General features: G+C 50.9%; 8 protein-coding genes across 8 annotated transcripts; 4 read left to right on the plus strand and 4 right to left on the minus strand.

The window, feature by feature from the left end:
- Nucleotides 1-37: 37 nt before the first annotated feature.
- On the minus strand, nt 38-2,015 carry STEHIDRAFT_157472 (uncharacterized protein; the record flags this gene model as incomplete). Its single annotated transcript, XM_007304791.1, has 2 exons — nt 38-1,855; nt 1,917-2,015. 2 exons carry the CDS (start codon nt 2,013-2,015, stop codon nt 38-40), a joined length of 1,917 nt encoding a protein of 638 aa, XP_007304853.1.
- Nucleotides 2,016-2,708: 693 nt separating this feature from the next.
- Nucleotides 2,709-3,276, minus strand: STEHIDRAFT_26719 (uncharacterized protein; the record flags this gene model as incomplete). Its single annotated transcript, XM_007304507.1, has 3 exons — nt 2,709-2,771; nt 2,843-2,985; nt 3,078-3,276. Coding segments are annotated over 3 exons (405 nt in total), but the record flags the coding sequence as incomplete, so codon positions are not given.
- Nucleotides 3,277-4,219: 943 nt separating this feature from the next.
- STEHIDRAFT_58506 (26S proteasome subunit P45) lies at nt 4,220-5,811 on the minus strand (the record flags this gene model as incomplete). Its single annotated transcript, XM_007304548.1, has 6 exons — nt 4,220-4,260; nt 4,351-4,648; nt 4,710-5,002; nt 5,053-5,452; nt 5,505-5,630; nt 5,692-5,811. The coding sequence occupies 6 exons, from the start codon at nt 5,809-5,811 to the stop codon at nt 4,220-4,222; spliced, it is 1,278 nt and encodes a 425-aa protein (XP_007304610.1).
- A 273-nt stretch (nt 5,812-6,084) lies between these two features.
- On the plus strand, nt 6,085-6,790 carry STEHIDRAFT_58195 (NuA4-domain-containing protein; the record flags this gene model as incomplete). The annotated part of the gene is made up of 3 exons (XM_007304533.1): nt 6,085-6,195; nt 6,263-6,445; nt 6,500-6,790. The coding sequence occupies 3 exons, from the start codon at nt 6,085-6,087 to the stop codon at nt 6,788-6,790; spliced, it is 585 nt and encodes a 194-aa protein (XP_007304595.1).
- A 198-nt stretch (nt 6,791-6,988) lies between these two features.
- Nucleotides 6,989-7,874, minus strand: STEHIDRAFT_111526 (exosome complex exonuclease RRP40; the record flags this gene model as incomplete). Its single annotated transcript, XM_007304792.1, has 4 exons — nt 6,989-7,199; nt 7,263-7,414; nt 7,475-7,624; nt 7,695-7,874. The coding sequence occupies 4 exons, from the start codon at nt 7,872-7,874 to the stop codon at nt 6,989-6,991; spliced, it is 693 nt and encodes a 230-aa protein (XP_007304854.1).
- A 226-nt stretch (nt 7,875-8,100) lies between these two features.
- STEHIDRAFT_58630 (uncharacterized protein) lies at nt 8,101-8,867 on the plus strand (the record flags this gene model as incomplete). The annotated part of the gene is made up of 4 exons (XM_007304562.1): nt 8,101-8,150; nt 8,217-8,344; nt 8,416-8,543; nt 8,613-8,867. The coding sequence occupies 4 exons, from the start codon at nt 8,101-8,103 to the stop codon at nt 8,865-8,867; spliced, it is 561 nt and encodes a 186-aa protein (XP_007304624.1).
- A 764-nt stretch (nt 8,868-9,631) lies between these two features.
- Nucleotides 9,632-11,078, plus strand: STEHIDRAFT_98247 (uncharacterized protein; the record flags this gene model as incomplete). Its single annotated transcript, XM_007304793.1, has 10 exons — nt 9,632-9,763; nt 9,826-9,845; nt 9,896-9,994; nt 10,055-10,117; nt 10,175-10,195; nt 10,258-10,379; nt 10,450-10,518; nt 10,580-10,620; nt 10,685-10,763; nt 10,825-11,078. 10 exons carry the CDS (start codon nt 9,632-9,634, stop codon nt 11,076-11,078), a joined length of 900 nt encoding a protein of 299 aa, XP_007304855.1.
- Nucleotides 11,079-11,593: 515 nt separating this feature from the next.
- Nucleotides 11,594-13,974, plus strand: STEHIDRAFT_168980 (NCA2-domain-containing protein; the record flags this gene model as incomplete). Its single annotated transcript, XM_007304794.1, has 4 exons — nt 11,594-12,070; nt 12,204-13,096; nt 13,164-13,367; nt 13,429-13,974. Exons 1-4 carry the CDS (start codon nt 11,665-11,667, stop codon nt 13,972-13,974), a joined length of 2,049 nt encoding a protein of 682 aa, XP_007304856.1. The 5' UTR covers nt 11,594-11,664.
- Nucleotides 13,975-15,065: the final 1,091 nt, after the last annotated feature.

Consider the following 15,065-nt stretch of genomic DNA (forward strand, 5'->3'; position numbering starts at 1 on the left):
CTACCTGAGATCAAAAAAAGAAAATCTAAGTATCTTTTCATCTCTTCCTGCTCGCCTCTTTCTTCGACATATACCTGCAACTAAACGTCGGCACACTACTCCTAAACCAAGGCAGCGAATCCGCCTCGATACGAGGACACTCATTCACGAGCAGAGTCTGAATTTTGGAAACCTCCATGCGTCCAATAGGTTTTTTGGCCATGCCTTCAACGGTGTCCACCGTATCTGCCGATTGTGATGCCGCGAGCCTCATCCTCGATGAGACTAACCTGACGAGTGGGCCTGTCCCGAGTCTCTCGCACTGCGTCAGTTCGACGTGTCGCAGAGAAGGACAGGTGATAGGCAAGTCTGGAGGTGAAGTAGGCGCAGCGGATGGGTTGTAGATGTGATACTTCGCAGAAGGTGGTTCTGTGAGGACATTGACAACCTCGTTGACGTCCTGGACCGAATGCGAGAAACAGAAGGTATGCAGGGAGGGAGCATTCAACAGTGTACGGATAAGGTCGTCCAAGAGGAAGTAGCATCGTCGAAGGCTGAGTTCCTCGAGATGCACTAATGAAGCGGCGGGATTTCGGGCGAGAGCCTGGGAAACGAAACCTGGTGACGAACCGGAGAGTCGTAGTGTGCGAAGGGCTGGAAAGTCGATCAGCTGCCCGACATTTGAAGTGTCGGTGATATCGCTGAGTTCCAAATGATGGAGAAATTGACAGTGCAATATGGGCAGGACGTTCGGCGGCACGGAGGGTGGCGCTGGAGGACGCAGGAACGGAGCAGACGTCTTGGCGTGAATGACCAGCGTCTCGAGGTTCGGATTGATATGCATGGCGTCTCGGAGACGATCCGTTTCGCGAGGCTGGTCGTACAATTCGAGAGAGGTGAGGTTGCAGACGTGTGGCAACATAATGTCCCAATTGGGTGCCGCGCCGCGCATTGTAAGAGAACGAAGGCTCAGATCGCATTTAGGAGGAGCATCGGCTGCATCGATGGCAGAGTCCTCTTCGTCTTGTAGCAACCAGTGTCGCCGCTGTGGCCACAACCTCTCGCCCAACTCCGCAACGTCCAGGCTCTGTAAATGCCGCATGTTCGTCCCGACTCCTGACTCCCAAAGAGAGCTGAAGAATGTGTACGATGTGCGATCACCAAGCGTACAATGTCGCAGGCGTTCCCATTGCAAGTTCTCCAACTCCGCGAGGACCTGTCGGCCTAAATCCAGAGATTGCATCATGACATGGATGGGCCCCACCATTCCTTGTGAGAGACCTGACTTTAGGCAGAGCTCGTGTATACAGCCATGCGATCTTTGAAGCCATGCCTTCGCTTTCTGTGTCGGTTTGCTCTTCGAAAGGATGAGAACGCGCCACAGCGATGGGAGGGAAAGCGCGACCGCGCGCCAGTGACTGCATACATGCGACAGAAGAACGGGTACTGGTGGAGCATCGAACGAAGCGAGTTGGAAAATTTCGGTGAGGAGTTCGATAGGAAGGTTATGAATAGGTGTGCTGTTCTCTGAGGAACGTACAGTGGACCGTCGTGGAGCCGAAGATTCTGAGTGTGGCGTAGCCTGCGTCGCACGAAGTTTCTTCTGAAGGTCCACGAGGGCGGATCGTCTAGTGGTCAGTTTTGGATCGTCCTTCATACGCTCGATGGCTAAGACCGACATCTTCATGGCCGCAGAATATTTATTGAGTTGAAAAAAGACATTGGCAGAGCGAGCGTAGCCCTGCCACTGGTTCGGAGCGATATCAATAGTCTTCTTCGAGTCTTGTAGGGCCTCTTTGAAACGGCTCAGTTTCTCAAGAACAGCGGCTCGAGAGTCGTAGAGTGTAGCAGATGGATTTTTTGACAAATCGATGGCCTAGAATGGAAAGGTAATGAGTGAAAGATGGCCATAACCAGCGGGTAGTGTCAGCGCTGACCTGCGTGAAATATCCCAAGGCAATCTGAAGATCACCCTTGCGAAAGCTTGACACCCCTCTATCAAAGTGATCCTTGCATTTCACCGAGGTCGCAGACATACTGAGGAGAACGTCACGAAATTCGGATGTTAGAGTAGCCCGCACTCTGGTCGTACCACTCACTACCGGCGCTAGGTAATACGCACGTTGTTCTGAGATGATCCACGTAACTTGGGATGCTTCGTTGTATGTCACCAGTTAAATATATGTCGGCGCAGTATTTGATGGGTTCCAACAATCGCAGAAAACTAGACGAAAGCTACGTTCAGGCTGAAGCGCGTCGAAAGCTAACGTTGCGAGCTCGATCAACGTTCGGACGCGTCGACCTTAACCCTAATCCACCCCTCCTCGCCACCGCCACATCCAGGTATACCCAACCAACTCCGAAGAATGACCATCATACGCAAATGTCCTCGATTCGTCCTAGGTACTGACTGAGCCACACAAAATACACAAAATAAAATGTAGACTAATATCAGTGATAAAAGATGTAGTACAAACACGCAAGAAGTCCAAGAAGACATCCAGTAGCAAAAAAAGTCCATCACAGACAACTGATAAAGTGGCATACAAGGCCAACCAGCCAAAACAATGCGAATGTACTTTGGCCGAGAACAAAGCAACGACCAAACATGACGGGGGTATGAGAAAATACGTGGAGGAAAACAAGAAGTCCAAATTGCAAAAAAAAAAAGGTCCATTTGTCCAACAGTCCGAATATCCCATCTGTAAGAAAAGTTACGCAGTCGTAGTCGTAGCCGTAGCATTATAGATGATGCTGTTCATAGCGAGACTGATTCTCTTTCCGAGGGACGCCTAATTATAGAGAAAAAGCAAGCGTCAATGATGGATGTCATTGAAGATGTTGCGAGTGGCAGCAGACTCACGTCGCATGATGCCCACTCTTCCCAGACCATGACATAGAACGTCGCATTGGTTGCAGACGCACCGCTGCCCCATCCACCCTGATCCTGAGACAGGTCGGGCATGGTAAGCTGCGCCGGGGCGGGATTCGTAGCATATGGAACAGCTGCCAAAGCACCAAAAACAACCAAGAGATCGCGGTCAGCAAATCCTCACTTGCGCGAATCAGAGGAAAAAGTCTCAACAACAATCACGTACCGGGATAATTGGCCGCATCATAAGTTCCAAACAGGTATCCGGTCATAAAGGTGGGCGAGGGTGAGAACGCCTGCGGCATTTCCGTCATGAGCCACACAGAGTAGTTGTAGCTTGACGAGCAATAGTCTGCATGAATGCCATAGGAGAAGTCGAAGGCTTGACCAGGTGCAATGACAGTCCCCTCTACGGGAGCCGAGATCACGCCGGCGAGGTCATCCCTGGGAACGGCGATAGGAGTGGGAGAGGCAATGGCTAAGGTTGCTAGCACGAGGACGGTGGCTGTTTTCATGAATTTCGTGAAGGCGAGCATGATAGTAAGGCAATCGTCAACGGACGTGAAGGAGATGGTGAGTATGGGAGTGTAAGAGATCAGATGAGATGATATGAGAGGGGGACTGGGGAAGTGATTGAGGAAGGGGGGGATTTGTAAGCTCGAGTCTGAAGAACCTTTGCAGCAGTGACGCACTCTCTTTATACCTCCGACAACGCGTCGGAAAGGACAGGCCAGCCTCGGATTGGAATGCGGTCCGAGTCGTTTCATCAGAAGCGAGCTGTCCTGTGTTCTCGTGTCTCTATTGCCCTTGCCCCACTAGAGATGATTGACGTCCCAAACACGTAACAGGTCTAATCTGGCAGACACAGAGGCTATTGATTCACCGTTTCCAACATAATGTCAGACTGGGACCCATGGGCAAAGATGAACGAACGTCAATAAAGGAAAGGAAAGTTTGGATAGAGCAATCCAGAAGAGAGCGAGACGAACCTCCGGCCTCTCCCGAAAGATTCAGGATCCGGAGCCTGAGATTCAGAAGCGAGAGAAACAGGCCCGCCCATCGTCTTCGCCAAAATTTCCCAGTACACAGGATTGCACCCTGTGGCATGCTACCAGTTAGAGTTAGAATGCTAACAGGCCTTGCCAGGCCTGTCTGGGATCGAGTGGATGGCAAGCACAAGGTCGATGCGTGGCGGCCTATGAAAGTTGCAGGGTAGCTCTCTGACCAACTTAATCGTTACCCTTCTCTTACTTGGATTGTCGAGATCGTCTTCACACGAGGAGACCCTGGCCGCGGACAGGAAGTGAACACGAACATATGCTGGGTTGATGACGACAAAACAAGTACACTGAGGTCTGCGAGGAGAAACTATGCGAAGTAGATCAGGGCATTCTTCTTCTTGCTCTGCACTGTGTGGCGCAAAGGTCGAGGTCGTATCAGAATCATCCATTGAGCAGCGCAGAGCCTAGACCGAAGAACAAGGAAGGAAGGAGGCTCACCTTCAGCAATACCACTGAGGAAGTGCTCATGCCCAAGCTTCGTCGCGCCCTCTCTAAGTGCGATCATACCGGCTTCAACACATACCGCCTTCAGCTGGGCGCCGTTAAACTCGTCTGTACTCCGCGCAAGCTCCTCAAAGTTCACATCTGAGCTGACCGTCATCTTACGCGAATGGATCTCAAGGATACGGGCGCGAGCGGTTTCATTTGGAAGAGGGAACTCAATCTTGCGGTCAAGACGTCCGGAACGGAGAAGTGCAGGGTCGAGAATGTCGATTCGATTGGTAGCGGCAATGACCTGAAAGTTCCACATGAACATAATCAGTACAGGAAAAATGGAGGAGGCAGGGAATAGGAACCTTGATTCTCTCGTCGCTGCTAAATCCGTCAAGCTGGTTAAGGAGCTCCAACATGGTTCGCTGAACTTCACGATCACCGCTCTTCTCAGAATCGAACCGCTTGGTACCAATAGCATCCAATTCGTCGATGAAGATGATGGCGGGGGCCTTCTCTTTGGCAAGTTCGAAAGCGTCCCGAACCAACTTCGCACCGTCACCGATGAACATCTGCACCAGTGATGGTCCAGCAAGTTTAAGATAGCAGGCATTGGTCTGAGCAGCGCAGGCACGAGCGAGGAGGGTCTTCCCAGTACCTGTAGACATATGAGATTAAATCGCCTATCAGATGCATCGGGCCACATACCTGGAGGACCGTACATCAAGCAGCCCTTCGGAGGCTTGATACCGAGGGTCTTGAATTTATCTGCCTGCTCCATAGGCAACACGATAGCTTCCACCAACTCCTCAATCTGCTTCTCCAGACCACCGATATCGGTATATGTCTCCGTCGGTCTCTCGTCCACTTCCATAGCCTTCACACGGGAGTCGAATTCGGCGGGTAGTGTATCGAGAACGAGGTATGAATCTTTGTTGACACCAATGAGGTCTCCTGGCCTAAGCTTCTCTGCAGGAACGAGACCGATGAGTGGGAGGAAAACGGTTTGTCGCGTCGATGTCTTGATGACGGCACATTTGCCTTTGCGCATCGAGTCCAAGTCTTGGTTAGCACCATCTTCTTCGCCCTCTGGATCAACGTCCAGAATCTGCATATTTGTCAGTCAATTCGGCCTCGTATACGTGAAGCGTTGTACACACCTCAACGACGTTTCCAACAAGATAGGGAAGAACCTTGTTCTGCTTGACCTTCTCGCCATTGTCTCGAATCTTCTCCTTCATTACGCTCTGCTCGTGTTGGAGCCGCAGCGTTTCTGACCGCATAACCTGCCCAAACGTAATTCGTCTAAACCATACCCATGACATTGGTGAAGGAATGCAAACCAACCTTGATATCATTGTCAATCAGGCGTGTCCTTGTCATTATGTCGTCTGTGCCCAATTCCATCACGTCCTCTGGAATGTCATCCCACGTCTCCTCAGCGGGCTGGTCAGGCGTTGTGTCCATAGGGGCCTCTGCAGGTGCCGATGCCGCTGAGGCAGAGGGTTCACCGTCCTTCTCATTATTGTTGGTCGGGGGGTTGCTGGGCGGTGGTGCTGAAGACATGGGGTGGCAAGATGAGGGTATAGGGAGAGGTGTTCAGTAAGCTCGACGTTGTGCGCTACGGTCAACGACGCGCGTACATCACGTATTACGTCAGCTTACATTTACAGACGCGTCTCGTTTCTCCCAGAGTCCCACGACCGCGACTGACCACGAGTTAATCCACTGTTATCCATCATGTCGGCAGATGCGTCGGGACCTTCAGCAGACGACAAGGCTAGGTATGAGGCCGCGAAGAAGGAGCTTGTACAGGCCATTGGTAAGAAGAGACTCGTAGACCGTCAGCTTGTGCGCCCCTTTCCCTGCCATGCCTTATTGTCACCCTGACTTAGCCAGCGTGGCGTACCAACTCTAGGCAGCACTCGAGACCCAAATATACAAGCTTGAAGGCTCATATCTTACGGACACATCTCTTCATAATGGCGGAAATATCATTCATGGTTTTGAGAATTATCTCAAGACGCAAACGAACAAGAAGAAATACGAGTTGAGCGAGGCCGATCGGCTATTCTCTACCAGCAGTCTGTCATATCTCAAGGTTGGTCCTTCTATCAGCTCTTTCTCTTCTCGCACCACTCATAATATGCCATAGTCGATGGAGTTGCTTGGAGAAGGGGAGGAATCCGGGGACCCAACAGGTGACGAATACAAGCAATCCAATTCCGGCATGACCACTGTCGTCCTTCAGCCTGCTCCTCGACCTCTTGATCTCACACCTGCGCAGGCCAAAAAACAAAGGGATAGAGAATACCAGAGAAAGAAGCGAGCTACGAACGCTAATCGACGTAGTGCGGGTACTCTAAGCGATGACGAGTCTGTGGCTACCACAACTACAGGCAGGCGGCCTACAAAGCGAGCGAGAATGATGACGGAAGAGGAATGAGGTGTATATATCCTTGGGAGTCACTGGTGAGCAACTGCCATTGTCGCTGCTGCGAAGAGTTGATCTTGATCATCTGCTGTGCCCAGTATCTTTATCTGTACGAATAATTGCTGTACGAGAGCTCGTTTTGATTCCACTCCATCTTGTCTTGCCTGGACTGCACGAGAACCCTGCGAAAGGCATTGCGACGAGGCTTCATCACAAGTCCAATGTATTGAGAAACTGCTTCACCGAAATCTCATCCATGCCGCCTCCGTCAGGATCTGCTGCCTCTATACATCTCGTAACCGCTATTGTCTGCTTCACCTCCTTTGCACTCACCCATACCCTGCCATTCACCCCAACAGCAGCGTCCAACGGAAACCGTGACCCGAGCATGGGCAACAAGAAGTAATCTGGATCTAGTAGTCTATACGCCACAAAAATACAGTTCTCAGCATGACAGCTAAAGTAATAAGCAAACATGGCTTACTGTCTACACATTTTGAGACTGCATCGCGTCAAGAAGCCACCTTTGAGTTCGCCAAAACCCTCTGCTTTGCGCGTTTGAGCATCGAAGCACTCAAGCTCTGGTTCCATGTCTTTATGTGCCAACGAGACTCGTGCATAAACCACAGACCCAACCTACAAAAACGTGTAAACTCCATGAGCGTGATCAGTACATAATAGAAAGATTGCCCGTACTTTTAACGCTGGTCGATTCCGTCTGCTAGCTCCTTCGAACGCTAATGCATCCAGAGAAGCGTTGTGGGCCCCTCCAATATCCACTCTGAACCCCTCTCCCATCCTTCCGGTCACGACGCCGACCACTGATTCTTGTGGCGCTGGCACGTACTATGCTCAATCAACATATCATACACATAATCAGTACAGTAACGTGGCGAAAGAGGATGGAAACACCCACCCGTCGAGCATTACTTTCCACCCACCATTTACTGCCGTTCGCGGAGTGCTGCAGTTCCCCGGCGCGCGTGGACACTACTGATGTTGATCCCTCAGCATTTGAAAGCTGTTGCAGACCTGGTCCTAGTTTGAGGTTGACATGTTGAGCTGGGACGGTTTCGCCGGGGAGGACGATGGACATGATGATGATGGTGTGAGGCAGAGAAAAGATGTTCTGTGGCGCTCTGTTCCTTTCCTTCCTTCCTGTGGCGAAGAACTCGCAAGCCAATAGCGCAATTTGAAATCATTGCACTTTCCTCAGCCACCGTCACCTTGCCTTGCCATAGTCTTGTTACACCCACTCCACCCTGTCTTATTTACTACTTGGAGAATACATCAACAGATAACTGTACCAGACAGCGATGTCTATGCCAACATCACAACTTCTCGCAGAGTTCCCGGAACTGTCCCATCTATCGTGAGCTCTTCTGCCCCCAACTGTGGCCCACGAATTCAGACCAACATTGTGGACATAACATATCAGCCGAGAGGACCTAGAAGATCTGCTGGTTGATCAGCCTTATTTTCAAGCAATCTTTCACAATCTCAACCGGGTGAAGGCATTGTATCAGGCCCAGGCTGAACTCTCCGCTGCTAATGAGTCTATCGCCAGTTCGTCCGCCTCGGCATGTTGCTTCCTTATGATCGTGCCAGCTAATGTGCTTGTATCTTGTGCTGATCAGAACAGAACCTAGCAGTTCAGGATGAACTTTACAAGCTTAGGCAGGAGACTCAAAGCGCTTTTGATGAGGCCAAGTCACTAGAAGCAAGATGGGCGGAACTGCAGCGCGAACAGAAAGAGGTCTATCAGGTCTGTATCATTCTACTGCGATTCTGTATTTTTCCGACTCATTGTGAACTGGTGTCATTCTGCGAGTAGCGATTCACACCACAATTCCTGCTCATGCGCCTACGGCACGCCACTACGCAACTAGACGACGCCTCTGAAGCTGTAGCCTCCTCCTTCGTTCGCTCATCGCCATCAGAGGCTCCGACCTCGACACCAGTTAACGGTAATGGTAAGGATGTGGATGAATTTATTAATCAGTTCAGAGAGATGCGCAAGACGTATCACAAGCGTGTTATGTGGGGTGACCGATGGTCTGCAGGAGAGGTCGCTTGGCGAGATGATTGAACGGTCTTGGATACCCATGGTTGAATCGGAGTAGAGGGTCGAGAGACATCTCACCTGGATGTTGGTCATGGGATTATTGTGACAAACAATAACCCTTTCTGTATTATATTGCTATGTAAGTCTCCTGATTGGGTTTTTCTCGCCGAACTTTCGAATCCGCTCATGAATACTCTTAGATGTATGTTATCAGGTTTAAAAATGGACCCTGCTTATAGACTCGCACCGGTAATGGTGGTTCAAGTGCCGTTTGCATCGACTTGTGTATCTGTGCTATTTGTGCGGTATTTGGGTCAATCTTGGAGATTCTACGGCAGTTCTGCCCACTAGAAGCTTCCGACCTGACAAGCTTGTGCCATGTATAGGCGTTCAAACTGTGAACGGCAGAAGGCCCCGCCCAGGTTTCTGTCTGTTGATGAATAGACACACGGCTCTCGTGATCGCCAACCGGAAGAGCCTTGCTTAATCCTCGCCTTCACATCCTACTCGTTAGTCCTTCAGTTCCTTAACTGTCTTATCCATGAGTGGTGCCTGTAAGACACTATGCGTAGATGTATTCATGATTGTATTGTACATCCCACTCTGGCGTACGTTCACAAGCCAATCACTCCGTACATTTCGCCGCTCTGCCTCTCGTTAGGGAAATTTCATTCATCTCGTCTATCCTGTGTCGCCTATAAAGCCCTGGTCTGGGCGCGCTCGCTACATACCCCGTTCCCCAAGACCAGACCAGCCAACGCTATTGCATTCCACCGTCTACGCATACCATGTTTGGTTCCATTCTAGCCCTTGGGGCATTCGCGACGTCCGTCTGCGGCCACACCATCTTTCAGGAGATGTACGTGAATGGTGTTGATCAGGGGCACATCAACGGTATTCGGGTGCCAACGTATGATGGTGTACGTCCCACCTGTACCTCCTCTTGTTCCAGTGAGCTAACAGCACTCTGTCTGATATCCAGCCTATCACGGACGTCACTTCGTGAGATCTTTTCCACTGTCGACTATGCTGTAGTGTTGACAGTCTCAAAGGAACGATCTCATCTGTAATGGAGGGATCAATCCTTACCAGCAACCCGTCTCTACAGTCATCATCAACACAGTTGCTGGGGAGCCAGTCACTGCTGAATGGTGAGTCGTTGCCTCTGCCGGAAGCTCTGGGCCTTTATTCTGACCATAAATCAATCTTAGGCATCATACCCTCGCTGGCGCAGATCCATCGGACCCTGCAGACCCCATCGACCCAAGTCACAAGTATGTTTTTTCTCCTAGTTCATCACGCTCACCATAACTCATGTCGACGAATCATAGAGGACCGGTCATAGCTTATCTGTACGTTCTTTCGTATGACTGCTGCCAATGGTCGCAGTACATTAACGACACAACTATCTCAGCGCCAAAGTTGAGAACGCCACTCAAACAGACGTTACTGGCCTTGATTGGTTCAAGATCTACGAGGACGGGTTGACTGTCAGCGACCAGTCATGGGGTGTGGATCGACTTATTGCTAACAAAGGTAGCTACCTCTTTTTACTCGTTTCCGGCGCCGTTCACCACACTCATGTTGTCATGTTCACATCGCGAAGGAAAAGTGACTTTCAACTTACCCTCCTGCATTGAGGCCGGCCAATACCTCTTGCGTGTGGAAATCATCGGTAACTCACTGTATCATTGTCTTTTCATTTCTGAAGCTCAACAAGTTTGCTCTCTTTCCAGCATTACATGCCGCGAACTCGTACCCCGGTGCCCAGTTCTACGTGCGTAAAGTCTTACACGCATCTGGTTGGAGTGTAAGCTTACACCTGTTCCTTCTGACCACAGATGGAGTGTGCCCAGCTCCAAATCACTGGCGGTGGAAGCACCAGTCCGGCCACAGTCAGCTTCCCCGGTGCCTACAGTGGTAAATACTGCATTCTCTGCCATTTCTTCGTATTCCGACCAACATGTTTCCTGTTCTCCAGGTACCGACCCGGGGATCAAGATAAACATCTACCAGACCCTCCCATCGTACACTAATCCAGGACCTCCCGTATTCTCCTGCTCCGGAAACTCTGACCCTGCCCCATCCTCTTCTGCGCCCGTGGTCTCTAGTTCTAGTGCTGCCCCGGAGCCTAGTAGTACGTCCGCAGCGCCGCCTGCCTCTTCGAGCGTTTCCGGTGCTGGTACGGCACAGGAGTATGCTCAATGTGGAGGTACGTTGATCTTTGATTCTTGAGTCTGGCGAGTCTAGGTTGATGAACTTGGTCGTAATGCAGGCACTGGATATACTGGTCCGACTGTCTGTGCGAGCGGGCTTACTTGTGTGGCTGTCTCGCCGCCTTACTACTACCAGGTCAGTTTCTCATTTAGGGGTGATACCGAAGTCGTTGCTGTTGTTGATACATGATTGACAACCCTATCACAGTGCCAGTCTTAATGAAGTCTGAACATTGGCCTAGTGTATCTATCGCATCAACTAGGATGATTTATGTTCAGAGGGTCGTTCTGTATCTACTGCGTATGTACTGTAGTGTGTGTGTGACTCGTACGGATTATTTATCCAGTATATTTATGAGAGCATGAGTGCCAAAGAAAGAGGTGGCACTTGGCAGGTACTTGGGTGTGTGGCACCAGGGATTCGAACGTGACGTCAGTTCCAAGTGCCACATTGTCAGACAACGCTTGACAGAAATTGGGTACTCGACTTCGTCAACGTCGCGCTCTTGGTCTCTACACTCTCTTCAAAGACGGCGACGATATTGGGACGCGTAAAAACGCGCTTTTCAGATTGATACAGCTATCTGCCATTCTGACCTGCTGCCATGTCTGTCTCGCATCTCACGAACGATCTTGTTCTCCTCCCCGTGCCTTCCCAACACCAACTTCAAATCTCCACGTCTCAAATAAACCCAGCCGCCGCCCAAGCGGAAGAATCATTGCGCTCATTGCTACTCTCGCTCAAACCTCCATTGTTGCACTCTCAGATCACCGACGGGATTCGATCGCTCGAGGACTATGATTCGTTCGTATCGGGCCTGCGCTCTGAAGAGCTTCGAGCGGCACAAGAAGATGGTGTAAGAACGGCTATCACGGGGAGGTTAGTGGCTGGTTTGTATGCCGAGGCGATGAATACGTTCCTGAAGGAGGCTGGTGAAGCGGAGAACGAGGCGGAGTGGTGGGGAGATGTTGAAAGGTCTACATGTAACATTTGGCATTACTTCGTCCAAAGTACGTCTCTTTGTTCAACAGGGGCGACTCTACGCGTCGTTGTCATTTCTTGATTTTTATACGAACCATGGGAGCCAGGCACTATTTTCTTTTTGTTGAGATGGCTTAGCCGGAGCTGATTCGTTTCATCTAGCGTTTCCGTCTCGCCTGTTCAGTCTTATACACCGGGTCGTATCCATCCTCCACACACAAGGACGTTCTTTGAGGGCTTCGGACCTCTCAATATCATCTATGCGAAACATCCTTTCAGAGAGAGATTCATCTCGGCCGAACACCCTCGTGACCACTCTCTTCCCTCATTTGAACACCCATCCACACCTCATGCCCCTATCACTTGCTCCGCTCAAACTACGAGCTTTCAGCCTTCAGTCACCCTCAATCCCGACCGCCTCGGACTTCGCATTTACTATTCAAGCCATACGCACTTACATCTCCAACTTCTTCGAATCATGCTACACCTTCATCTCGCTTCCCTTTGAGCTCACACGACAAGAGTGTAACTTGAGACGGAAGCACTTAGAAAAACTTAGGGATGAGAGGGCAGAGGCTCTCGGAGAGCTCTTGTTAAGACGCGATCTACTAGACAAAACTCTTCGGACACATTCAGACACCATCGATTTCCTCCAAAGCCTCAATGAAGTCATCTCTGGCCGAAGTTTGGAAGTCTCCCTCGGCCCTACACCACCACTCTTGACTTTTATATCTAGGACGGCGTCCGAAACCCTTCCACGGCACCTATCTCTCCACCGCGACTACCTGCGAACCCAATCTCTCCTGCGCCCCTCACGCCTCACGCTCCTATGGCCGCGTCTGCTGATCGTTCCTCCCCTTACACTTTTTGCGGCGAGAGAGCTTTATGCGTCGAGGGACTCGTTGACCAATATGGCCGCGGATGCATGGGAGACAATCAAGGCTTTCTGGAGAGGTTGGCTGGTTGAACCTGTGAAGGATATTGTAAGGACCGTGCGCACTGGGAGCGATGATGGGGTAATCGTACAAAAAGAGAGCATTGCAGCCGACATGCAGGTATGCAATCCCCCCTTTGTGTAATCCACTGTTTGTATATCAGTTGATGGTCCCTACCTTGCTATAGTCGTTGGAGCGCATGGCTTTGGCTCTGGCCAAGGAAAAGTTGAACTACTCAGCTGAGCAGCTCAACGCGTTCACCACCAAAATCCGGTCTGGGGATCTCACCCCCATTCTCGAAATATACGAAGAGGACATCAAACGTCCGGTGAAGTCCGCCGTCACCGGCACTCTTCTCCGTTCTGTCTTCGTTCAGGTGCAGAAAGCTAAGGTTAGCACTTCCAACCGCGGTCAATTCCAGTCCTTGGGCTTACATTCTCTGTGTGTACCAGGTCGACATCGATCAAGCTCTCGCCGGAATCGACAAGCTCCTGAAATCACAAGAACTTACGTTCGCATTCGTCGGCGTCGCCCCCGCACTCGCCATAGTCTACATCACCGGCGGATATCTCGGTTCCTTCTTCAGCAGCAATCTATCAGGCCGCAAAGGTCGTTTCGGCGGAAAACACAAACGTACTGCAGCCTGGCTCGCCATGCGTCGCATCGAACGGCTCCTCATCTCCCAACCACACGGTCCCCCTTCCGCCGCTTCGCACTCACCATCCCACACCCGAACCCCAAGTACGGAGAAACGGCTCCCGATCCCTCCACTTACGTCTGGCCTGTTGTTGCTGAATTTGTCGAGCCTAAGGAATTATGCGGAGATTTGCTTGCCGTTGCATTCGAGGTTGAGGGAAGGATTTTTAGAGGATATCGGAGATTTGGAGAATCCGTCATTGGATAGGGACGAGAAAGTCAAGGTCGTGGAGAGGATGTGGAGGTCATGGGGTGCAGTTTTGGACTGGAATAATGGTGGGGGCGCAATTGGAAGAAGATAGTATACATGTTCGATCAATCGTGATCGTATGCTATCATGCAATACGGACTTCGAAGTTGCAAAGTTTGTTGAATCACGCCGTCTAGCGAGAAGAAAACACCGTGCGGCCTCATCCCTGACCCAGCCCTTTAAGTATGTGGGAACACACCGAATGGTTCGGAGCTAGTGACTTACCTACTTCTACCTGGTGTCGCGGCGGGCCACCCCAGTGGCACATTATTGTTCTCTGATCCAGACGGTTGAACTCTGCTTATGGCGAGCTGGCGCCAAACGCCCGGGATAGATGGAAAAGCCAACAATGCGGCGGCAGGTTCGCACGGCGTTGCTATTCCGTGAATCTCCGGGCGCTGTGTCTCTCCAATGTCTCTCCTACTCATCGACAACTCAGCCACACCATTAGCAAGCATGACAAGGATCATCCCATATAAGTGGCCCATCACGAAAAAAAAAGAGGCAGTGTGATGGTATCTTCCTGATGATCCGGACGAAAGCGTACAAATTCCCAAGCTTTCCCACTGGCACCTGCTACCTCTTTATCCTCTTCTTCTCTTTCCCCACCCATCTCAGGATCATCTTCCGTATTTCCTCCATCAACAGTATATTTCTCTATTCCTCTCCGATGCAGACAGAACCTAACAGCGAAAGAGAAGATAGGCCGCGAGATGAAATGCATGTACAAGAAAGTGCAGTAGATGCCGAGAGTCCTAATATGTTTGGAGCCTCGACATTCACAACCGCAGTAACCGTCGAGCCCATGTCATCTACGGTTCAAGTCGCTCAGACTACAGCCGGCGATGCTGGACGACCCGAGACCATCGTTGTGCATCCCAGCATGCCCGACCCTGCGAATTATCGCGATTTAGGAGGGCAAACCGGCATCGTTGAGGGGCACGAAAGCCCTTATGTTTTCGATGCACACAGGGGACATAGTTTCTTCTCTCCCGTTCCTTTGGAGTCACCTGGTTTCAACAATGAGCCCGAGGAGCAGAACGGGCATCGAGACTCTCGTATCAACTCTGGACCTCCCGTCTTCATACGTCCTTCAAGGACAAGGACTTATTTCTCGTACGGAGCACGTCGACGGGCCACCAT

This window comes from Stereum hirsutum (assembly GCF_000264905.1).
Source record: "Stereum hirsutum FP-91666 SS1 unplaced genomic scaffold STEHIscaffold_8, whole genome shotgun sequence".
NCBI classification, from domain to species: Eukaryota; Fungi; Basidiomycota; class Agaricomycetes; order Russulales; family Stereaceae; genus Stereum; species Stereum hirsutum.